The sequence below is a fragment of the Perca fluviatilis genome, chromosome 6, assembly GCF_010015445.1.
Source record: "Perca fluviatilis chromosome 6, GENO_Pfluv_1.0, whole genome shotgun sequence".
NCBI lineage: Eukaryota > Metazoa > Chordata > Actinopteri > Perciformes > Percidae > Perca > Perca fluviatilis.
In genome coordinates this window covers 33,465,013-33,476,477 of record NC_053117.1, presented here as the reverse complement: position 1 = coordinate 33,476,477, position 11,465 = coordinate 33,465,013, and the positions used below count along the sequence as shown (strand labels likewise).

The 11,465-nt window shown below is 41.9% G+C and overlaps 1 protein-coding gene across 2 annotated transcripts; it reads left to right on the top strand.

Annotated features, from left to right (window-relative positions):
* Positions 1-818: 818 nt before the first annotated feature.
* prdm8b (PR domain containing 8b) lies at positions 819-7,763 on the top strand. 2 transcript variants are annotated; one of them, XM_039804567.1, is made up of 4 exons: positions 819-1,204; positions 4,023-4,247; positions 5,006-5,237; positions 5,844-7,763. In XM_039804567.1, the coding sequence occupies exons 2-4, from the start codon at positions 4,029-4,031 to the stop codon at positions 7,103-7,105; spliced, it is 1,713 nt and encodes a 570-aa protein (XP_039660501.1). In that variant the 5' UTR covers positions 819-1,204; positions 4,023-4,028; the 3' UTR covers positions 7,106-7,763. The 2 variants fall into 2 exon arrangements, with proteins under 2 accessions (XP_039660501.1, XP_039660500.1); XM_039804566.1 differs by lacking the exon at positions 819-1,204 and adding an exon at positions 2,991-3,090.
* Positions 7,764-11,465: the final 3,702 nt, after the last annotated feature.

Below are 11,465 nucleotides of genomic sequence, written 5' to 3'. Positions count from 1 at the left end.
GAAATGCTTTCTCTTTGCAAGAACAAAAAGCAGTTAAAGAAAAAAACCTCCCAACATCCGAGCTGGGCTGCACCTGACCTGAAGCTTTCTCTTCCATCACAGTATCAGCCTTCACTCAATGCAAATTATGCACTGGCGCCCCCTAAATGAGCCTGAACACAGTACAGACAACAGCAGCAGCAGCAGCAGCAGCAGCAGCAGCAGCAGCGGTCCGCGGTGACACTACCCGGGATGCATAGCCGCTCTGGCTGCGGGTAAAGCCGGCTGGCACGGCGGGAAGGCGGAAGGGGAAGCTCCCAGTGCCCCGCTGCTGCATGCTCGGAATGTCCAAGTCCAAAAAGTACTTCAGATACGGGTCAAAGACACAAAGAGCGTTTAATTACCATACATTTAAATACATTGTGAGTGTCACAGTGTCACCCCCATTTATTGTTATTAGGCTACTATTATTATTATTATTATTATTATTATTATTATTATTATTATTAATCATTATAATTATTGTTGTTGTTAGTATTATCATGATGTGAAAGATATTCGTGTTTTGACTCTCCAGCTGATATTGCACTTAAACTTGATCCCCCAACATTCGACTCCTTAAATGCCACTTCTTTTCTAATACAACCACCAACTATTGTGATTAGAATTACAATAATAAAGGGAGGCGGGGGTTAGGAAGGGAAGGGGTGGGGGGGGTCTCTATCTCTCTGCTCGTCCATAAATCGCATCAAATGACAGTCGGTCAGTGAAGAGTTAAAGGGAGGAGACGGAGAGTGACACGCCTCATTGGGTAGATTATGTGCGGCAAACAAAAAGTGTGTGTCGGTGTGCCAGTCAGCCAGAGCATCGGGCCCCATCTGCACGCCTCTCTCTCTCTCTCTCTCTCTCTCTCTCTCTCTCTCTGTCTCCCTTTATCCGTGCAGCTCTCTCTACCCCCGCCCGCTCACTCCCAGTGTCGGCGAGTAGGCTATCTGCGGCAGCAGCAGCAGCACTGTCACTTTCACTACACCGGGGGGGGGGAATGTACTGACACTATACGGACCAGACCGGGAGCGCATCACCATCTCCATCATCTCCATCACCGCATCCCCCTGCTTGTTTTCGGGGCTTTTTTTCCCCCCCGGAGGTGCAAACTGGTTTTTGAATCACAGCATCGCTCACAATTCGTTTGTGGATTATTGTTTTCTTCCTCATCGACGGAAAGGTAGGATTGTGAAATGCACAGCAGTGTGTGTGTGTGTGTGTGTGTGGTTTGGATAGTTGAAGGGACGGTTTCTGGGTTTTGTTTTTGCGCGGCACATGCAGTCACACATCCTGCAGGCGCTGAAAGCGGCGCAGAAAGAAAAGAAGGAAGAAAAAAAAAAAACTCGCACGCAGATGTTTCAGCGCCGCGGACAAAAAAAAACCCCGCAATTCAGCCACAGCGCTGATTTAGCACAGTTTTCAGCCTGGCACGGCTTTAGCAGATGGGTTAAACACCCCAGAACCCCCCACCCCTCCCCACCCCCCAACCCCCCGCCACCCCAATCTCTTCTCACCCCCCTACCCCACCCGCAGTGGGTTTGAATGGGAGGGTGGCTGCTTTCCTCCAGTCTCTGGACGTGCAGACACTCAGCTCTTTATATCTTCTCTCTTATTTGAATCCGACTGTGATAGGCTACATACCGTTGGCGAATATTTTGTGCGGTCTTCTTCCTTGTGAAGCGACTGTTTCCGTTCCTCCGAACATAAAGGGCTTCTGTTTGGTACCGGAAAGAAATCATTTAGGCTCGCAGCACTGAGAGACACTTTTGGAAAGGCTCTCCACTGCACCTTGCGCAAAATGTTCTACAGGGAACATCTCTGTTGCTTTTGAGCCTCTTAGGGACCAGCGGGGTTATTTAATCAGATTCCACACTTTTTATTTAACAAATCAGAGAGAAAAAAATTTAGAGCGAGGAGCAAACCCAGAGAGGAGCCTCGCTTTTTTTCTGAGGGTGCGTGCAGTCACAGAACGTATCGGTATCGGGGATGGACAGGCGACAGCTCATCTGTTCCCTCTAACCACGGTGTTTTTTTAATGAGTGCAAGTGTTAATATCAGCCTATTTATTTCTGAGTTGAATCAATCAGGCAATCTCTTAGATGCGTAAAATGCCAGATTGCTTCCAGATTTGGCGCAAAACTAACTTTTGGTCCTTCTGTGGATGTTATTTCATTTTTCTAGCCCGATTAACAGGTTCGTTTATGTTGCACAAGCTGTGTCACGGTGAAAGTTGTTTGAGTGGTTGGTAGTGATTTATTACCTGTTATAAACTGTTAATAGGAGAATGGAACGTCTAAATAAATCACGCAGTGACTATAATACACATACAACCCGTGCCATTAGCCCCAAAATGCAACACTAAAGAGTTGTGAATGATTATTTTGTGATCAATGTTAGAAATATTTCGTGCAACAATAATCACAGCAAAGACTGGAATATGATTATTATTTAGACAATTTATGAATGACTTTTTTTCCACGCGATTGGAGCAGAGCTTTCTGGCGGCGTTGAAACCCATTAGTATTATTTTTTCTCATTCTACATATATATATTTTTTATGTTATTCGACTGTCCGTTGAGCCTCATTTACGGCTGCACACGCGCGTATCAGGTGCACGTTTCCGCGCACAGTCTCTGGTGTAGTTAGCGGCAGAGGGAGGAGAGCCGCAGCCGTCTGAACACACATTCAGAGGTTAGAAAAGGGAGAAAAGAAATAATTAACTGGTCGTGCTGCTTTAATTACAGTCTCAGAGGGGAACGTGGTGGATTATGGTAATGAGGAGGCATACGGTGCCGCTTGTAGAAAGGAGAGAAAGGTTGGCTGACATGAAATCACTGACTTTGACAGTCCACTTGAAACCCATTGGACATACTCTCTCCATTGGACATGCACGGACCTCAGCAGCTCGCACTTGGAGTTTTTTTTTATTTTTATTTTTTTATTCTTTCTTCTTTGATAAGGAATAAAGATCCTGTAGTGATTCTATAATACGATTTTAGATGTCACAGCAACACTATAAAGCCTTAATATTTAAGGAATATTAGGCTACATTTACAGAATATATGGTAATAAAAACACAGGTTGCCATAAAGCCATTGTAAAATCACTCTTGAGACTTCACAAGTCACTTCATTATAATATAATATCAGATTAAAGGAAGATCATTGGATTTTTTTTCGTTTTGAATGCCGCCAATCATAACCCTCGCAGCTGAATAGACAAGGGCAACTGTAGCCCGTAGAGGCCTGCTAATGCTAATATAAATAAAAATATGAATACTAATAATAATACTTGTATTATAGGCTATATTATAGCCTAAAATAACGAAGACAGACAGGCAAATTCTATCGTAATCCACCATCTAAAATAATCTTATAGCCTACATAGTTTTTAATATTTTTATCAAATAGTTGGTAGACTCCGAGATTATTATTATTATTATTATTATTATTATTATTATTATTATTATTATTATTATTATTATTATTATTATTATCATCGTAAACACAACACCAATAAAAATAATGATAATATTGTGATTTGGAGTATTATTACTATGTTTGGTCTTTTATGATTGTAGCATATTTCCCTTCTCTTATATATATAATTGACAATATTTGGAAACCACATCATCAGGATGCTGAACGTGATGCCGTCATGAAGTTATTACGGGGACTGAATAAATTAGAAAGCTTGGCCAAAAAAAGAAAAAGAAAAAAAGAAAAGAAAGAAACGGGCCCCCAAACGCCGCCCTTGACAGCTGGTTTCGCCGATCTGTCTAGGAAGAGATTTATTTCCTATCAGCAGGGACAGTGGAGGGAGAACCCACGAGACAGCTAGTTTAGCAGCTTTAGGTTGACATTTGCGGTTTATATTCGGTTGATAAACAGAATTAGAACAACTGGGACCAAAAAACCTAAATTCATTATTTCCATGTAACAGAAGTGGGTTTAGTTGTTTACCGACTGCTGATCTCTGGTGTCTCTTGTCTCTGCAGAGTGAAATGGAGGAGTCCAGCTCTCAGAAGTTGGTGTGGGATGGGGACGCCAAAGCGGTCCAGCAGTGTCTGACGGACATCTTCACAAGCGTCTACACGACGTGTGACATCCCGGAAAACGCCATTTTCGGGCCTTGTGTGTTGAGCCACACGTCGCTGTATGACAGCATCGCCTTCATAGCTCTGAAATCCACCGACAAACGCACAGCACCTTATATATTCAGGGTAAGGTGGTCTTTATTTGGAACTAATTGTACTTTAATTCAAGCCCCAGCATGCTTTCTATTATTTAATATTTTTATTAGCCCAGTATTTTTTTTTTTTTTAGGATTTAATTTTGAAATTAAAATTCTACCAGTTAGCATCTTAACAAGCCTGTCAAAATCTATTTTATTAATGCTTGTCTTGCTGAGCAGCTCCAGATACAGCACATCTATTTTTATAGATCCAGGCCCTTGTCCTATTAATGCATGGCACAACTGGAGCAAGAATGCAGGAGCAGCAATAGTACACTATCATGTTAGTAGATTTTTGCAGTCTTATTTTAATAAAAAAAAATTCCCCCTACACTGCAAAAAAAACAAAAAAACAACAACAACAAGTAATTTAATCATTTATTGAGTCATGGAAATGTTTCCTTTTTTAATATTTCTACATGAAGGGAATAATCTGCCAATGAATTTGAGATTATTTTGTTCTAAGGAAAAGCTATTTATTTCAGACGTTTGCTTCAGTTTGCCAATAATTATTGTCAACAATGTCAGTAATAACATACATGTCATATTGCCTTGTTTCAAGATGTGGGAATATTGAAATAAATATTTGGTTCGAAGGGGTTGGTTGATATTAAAGGTCTTTATTTGCAGTACTTTCATTTATTTTAATTGAAAAAAATAAGATTTTGAGGCAGAATATATGCCTGGAAATGACTTTGAGCTGCTGCACTGATGTAATAACTCAATGGGTATGTTTGTTTTGTTCAGGTGGACACCTCAGCGGCCAACAGCACTTCAGAGGGCTTGATGTGGCTGCGGTTGGTCCAGTCGGCCCGGGACAAGGAGGAACAGAACCTGGAGGCCTACGTGAAGAACGGCCAGCTGCTGTACCGTTCGCTCCGCCGGATCGAGAAGGACGAGGAGCTGCTGGTCTGGTACGGCAAAGACCTCATCGACCTGCTGCTGCTCAGCTCCAGCAGAGCGCCCGCCAAGAGCAAAGGTGAGTCGACTGAAGCCAGATCCCCTTTCGACAGTGTTGTAGCCCGTGTTGACTCTCTGCAATGTTAGCCATTGCTGTAAAAGCTACAGTTAATTACTCAAAAATGCCCAGTTAAATACCATAAAACACGTTTCAGTATCAAAACTGTAACATGCATTGCATCATGGGAATTTTCTTATATACAACAGTCAATTACTGTATCATTTTGTGGTAGGATACTGGTTTCATGCAATGCATCATGGGTCCACAAAACCAATACAGTTGTTAACCACATTATTTACAGTAAGCAACAGTTTGTGCATGTTAGTCCTTGCTTTAAAAGCTAGTTCATTGCTGTAAAATGCCAAGTTAAATACCTTAAATACCTTGTACAGTTTAAAACTGTATCATGCATTGCATCATGGCAATTTTCTTATAAACTAGAGTAATGACATTATCATTTGTTCTTCTTGGTCTTTATTTTACTTCAACAATCGGTGATAGTGTCTGACTTCAATTTTACAAAGCTGATACTTTGTGCCTTATTAGAAGACATCTCCCTTCAGCAGGATAGCTTTAGGAAAGTCTCTTTTGGTCAGAACTCATTTCCTTCTCTTTTCTTCCCAGGTTCGTCTCACTACTCATGTCCAGACTGCAGCCAGCGGTTCCAGTTTGAGTTCCCGTTCTTGGCCCATCTCCGGTTCCGTTGCACCAAAAGATTGCAGAGCATCACAGGGGTCGACGAGGAGCCCAGCAAAGAGAGCAGCGCCGAGCGACCAAAAACAACCCCGACCAGGACCAGTCCAAAGCTGGGCCGTTCCGAGGGCTTCAGCAGCCCTCAGGACAGCAACAAACCCTCCACAGACTTTCACAACCTGGCCAGAGATCTAGAGAACAACCGGACCAGCCCGCCCAGCGACAAGGAGGCTGAGATCTGCAGCGAGAGCTCGGGGAAGAGGAAGTTCTCGGAAATAGAGGACAGGGAGCGCCGAGGGCCCAGCCTTCCACAGTCCAAGTCTAAAGACGAGCTAGCGACGTCTGCACAGAACTACAGAGGAGCGTACGGCCTGGAGGAGAACCACAAGTCCTTTTCCCCGCCGGGCTCCACAGAACTTGGTCAGGGCAAGCGCAGCGCATTCACCGAGGTCAAGAAGTCTTCGCAGAACCTCAAACACCACAGCGGCAACAAAAACCTCCAGAGCTCCAACTCTGAAAACAAAGATGGCGGTCGTCCAAGCAGCAATCCATCAGAGAAGCACCTCAACATCAGGCAGGTTCTGACGGAGACCCAGCCACCCCAAACCTCACCCATGGGCAGCGCTTTCAGCTCAGTTACCCAGCAAGGCGGCGGCAGCGGTGGAGAGAGGAAGAGCGCCTTCAGCCAGCCGTCTCGCTCCTCTTTCTCCCAGATCTCGCCGCTGGTGATGCCGGCCAAGCTGCTGGACTGCCACCCAGCGGTGGGCGACACCATCTCCTCCAACAGACTCTACCAGGCCGATCACCTTGCCGCCAAATTGCAGGGCGCAGAACTGGGCGCCAACTGCCCCGTGCCGGGCGGCATGGCCAAACAGAACCCCTTTGTCTACGCCACCACCTTCTGGCCCAAGAACTCCGGGGCTATTCAGCTTCAGATGCCCTCGGCGCTCACCCTCCTGCCGCCCTCCTTCACCTCCCTCTGCCTGCCGGCGCAGAACTGGTGCGCCAAATGTAACGCCTCCTTCCGCATGACCTCGGACTTGGTTTACCACATGCGATCCCACCACAAAAAGGAGTACGCCATGGAGCCACTGGTCAAGCGGCGGCGCGAGGAGAAACTCAAGTGCCCCATTTGCAACGAGTCCTTCCGGGAGCGGCATCACCTGTCACGTCATATGACGTCCCATAACTGACTTTTAAAGACTAATGAGGGAGGGACTGTTTCCCATCAAGGAGGGACTGTGACCCTGCCCGGATTTAAGCAGTCCGACTGGAGATAGGCCACTTAAAAATACAAAAACACCCCTTGCACTTGTTTTCACTTTGGACTATGATCTTCTAATTCCTGTTCGGTCTGTTTACTTTTTCTCCCCTGTACAAAATGTCATGTTTTGGGTGTATGCAAATGCGTTTTGACTTCAGAAATTGATCTATGTGTGAAGCACTTAAAAGTTTGAGAATAAGGGAAGATTTAAATATGTGTAAATGTACAGTAAGTTGTATTTTATATCATATAAATGCAAATATAGAGAAGAAATACAAATGTAGTCACACGTCATGGTTTACAACACAGCAAAGTTTTTTCATGTCGACGATGAATATGGACACAAATTGGGATATTATGTCAGACTATATTTCAGAGTGCATGTAATATTTAAATGATATTAATTTAAGATGCAGTCTATACACTACGATGTAAATAATTTGTTTCATTTGAAATACAAAGTGTAATATTTTGTGTCAGTGGGGAATAGTTTCAGTGTTTCTTCCTTTTGCGGGAATTTACTACTTGATAGTTTATCTAATCACGTTGAATGCATTGACAATAAAATAGCTTTATTTTCAACTGTGGCCTTCCTGGATTGTTGTTGTTTTTTTTAACCGCAACTGAAATATATGATGTCTTGATGGTTGATACCATCGGGCATCAGCATTCATTTATGCATTTATGAAACAAGATCAACATCACATTTGTATTTATATAAAATGCATAAAGCCCACATTTTTTAACCCTAATTTTATGTTTGATGTTTTTATGAAAAGAAAATATAGTGCCAACCTTCAATATTAACAAAACACAATAACCACATTATACATACAGCCTAAATAAAATGAAATACAGTAAAAACTAATATAGCCTTTAAAAAGTGAATTCATGGAATATGATTAATGTTTCAATACGTTGATTTTCTATAGAAAATATATGAGCATGTACACTGCATGTCCCCATGTATTATTATTAGCCTATCATTTTTTACCATATTATTATTAGTAGTATTATTATTATCACTATCATTATTGACATACGTCTTCATTAAATGTCGCTCGCATTAATCACACGCTGACATTTTCCCCTGAGAGGTATCTGCAATTAGAGTGTTAGGAAAAAAATGAATCATTCCCATACCTGCAAATTTTATTTTATTATTATGAAATCCAGAATACGGGCCGGTATATAAATAAAAAAATTTCGGAATAAAAGCAATAAAGTGACGAGAGAATGATTTCTAATTCGCTCAGATCTTCAGTTTCTGAAAATACAGAAATGATTGTCGGTTCATCAGAGAGTGCATGATACGCCATTTATGATTTTCTTTAAAGAATAAAACACATACTGGGTGTCTGCATCTGAGATGTTTTTACAAGTAATATTGGATTCGTTTTCCTTTGTAGTAGAAGCACACTATAGGTTAATAGAATTGCAGACAGGACGCTGCAGCTCCACAAAAGCCACGAGTTTCTAAGAAATCACTGAATAAATATAGTTTCAATTTCAAAAATAAAAAAATGCTCCTCTCACCTGTTGTGAGGACAGCGACCTGTCTGACCGGTAAAGAGCTGTGATAAATATAAATATATAATAATAATAATAATAATAATAATAATAATAATAATAATAATAATAATCTACCAGCCGGCTGTGACCTTCATTTGTAAAAAAAAAAGCTTGCAGATGAAATCGAGAAAGAAAGAACAATGAGTAATTCAAGTTATTTTCTATAAACAACACAGACTAATAAAAGTGTGGGCATGTTTGTGAATCAATAATCACCGCTTAATGCTGATAATAGGCTATAACAGCATGATTTAAAAAGGAATCAATACCACCGGGTGGAGAATATTTCATCACAGAGACCAGACACGAAATGTGGAAGATAGTTAAGCAGCGCCATCAAGTGGTCAACATGTAAACTACATGAAAGAGTAGCTCATGGAGACAGATTTCACTGTGGAAAACAACATTGTTTAATGATAAAAAGGCTTGGGTGTAAATGTAATATGATACAAATGCAGGGGTATATTTTCCTATAATTTACGGAGTCATCAGAATCACCATGTGGCTAATATCATTAATTATGATAAAGTGAATTTAAACTCATCTTTAAGATCCACAGACTCTGAGATGTACATTTTTATTGAAATATTAATACATCAGGATGAGAAATGCTGGCTCTTGAGTGTATTGTGGGATTGGTTCTAGGAGGACTAAACAATGTCAGGCAAATCTACGGCAATATCAAAAGCAACCGAGGGGTCAAAGGTCACAAGCACATTGGAGTTTCTTAGATGACTTCAGCCGCCAAGGCTTTGAAAGGTTATGGAAAGCTGTCGTTCTTGCCGGTAACACATCTTGATATTAGTTTGATAAAAAAATAAATTAAAAAAAATCCATATTTAAGTTCTACCTCCAGGCTTTTTCCAGAGCTTTCGGTCAGGTCACATGGTATTCATCAGTGGAAGGAATTTGCTCAGTTGCTCAGTCTTAAGACCACACAGACGAGAAATCCTAAACGTGTTATGGATGAAATAATAGCATAATAGCTGCTGAGCTCGCATGCATTGCAACAGATCACTCTCCATGACAACTGAAGGAACCATCTGCTGCTAAAGACTGAGATGTATCAGTAATACTATTACGGGATTAGTAATATATTCCAGGTTGAAAATGCAAATATAAGGACAAAACTAAATACATCTTTACTGTATTGGATGTGTTACTGAGTGAACTTAAAGGGTCAGTTCACTCAAATTTCAAAACTAGTTTCCCCCTCCCCTTGCCATTCAGATAGTTTGGGCCTGAAACTATCTGAAACATCTTCTGCCACTCAAATACAATGGTGGTAAATTACATTCAGTTTGAAGCATGCGCAGTATAAAAATAATACATTTGAAAAGTTTTTCCCAAAACAATATCTTTGTTGCTCAGGATAATCCACAGGCCTTATTGTCAACAGTGTAATTCAATTTTAAAGTTATTATTTCATTGATCTTCATTGTATAGAGTAGCAAAGTGGGAGATATTTTGGGCTCAGTTAGTTCACAGGCAGTTTGAGCACTTTTTGGACGGACACTAAAACTCATCTGGTTGACTCATCCATGCAGGAGAAGAGCAAGCGTGTTGAACATTTTTGGTTATTTGATTTGATGATATCAGTCCACTTTCAGATTCTGGGAAGATTTTGTTGTGTTTCCAGTTGAAGTGACAACATTTTCTGAATTTGCTGCAGCTGTGATTTGCACCTCGCAGCTTAGGCTCTTGGGTATTGTAGTATTTAGAGCCAGTCGCAATATCAAGCTAATAGGAAACATGATTTCCCAGAAACAAAAGTCTAAATAATTCACACTGATGGCCACATGAACCTATAGGAGACTTTTTTGTTTCTATATGTTGATGAATGAACATTGAGGATATTATTAAAAGAACATTTTGAAATGGGAATTTTCAGCAAGGAAAAATAGCTTGTTGAACTTCTGGTGCCAACCTTTGTTGGGTTGGCAGCAGAAATCTTACAGACAGATATCTAAAATTCTTAGGACATATGTAGCTAGATCTGGAATTCGGGTGAAATGATCCCTTTAATCTGATCTGTGTCTCAGAGGACCTGAAAAAAATGTGGACAACTGCAGCAGTGAGGACGCAGCCTAGTGAGACATGTTAGCAGGAGAGAAAAACCACACAAAAGAGGTCGAGGTTGAGAGGAGTGGATACAGCACGGCGGCGATGGCGTGTCGCTCACATGATGATGAATTACAGCACCGGTGCACATGTCTGCACGTTACACCCCATCTCCCGTCAACACACACCTCCTATGTCAGCGATCCAAACAGGTCAATCTCACCGCCAAGGCATGTGATCGACGAGAGAGGTGGGCATCGCCAGCTATCTCTCACACACACACACACACACACACACACACACACACACACACACACACACACACACACACACACACACACACACACACACACACACACACACACACAGGTGATATTTAGTGCCCTCATGCTTTGCTGCTTGTGTCATCGTCCCTTTTGTGCCCCAACTTCCCCCTGACACATTTGTCACTGCATCACTCAGCGCGGAGCGGCGTGGGACAGTTTATATCTCTGCTAAGCTGGCACTTCCAGTTGGCCCTTCGCCCCAGTCACACTACATTTTCACATTTCAGGCATTCCGCTGACGCTGTCACACGCGGCGAGCGAGCACGGAAGTGAGCAAACAGGTAGAGAAACCGCCGACGGATTCTAAAACACACTTTAGCCGTCCCTGGA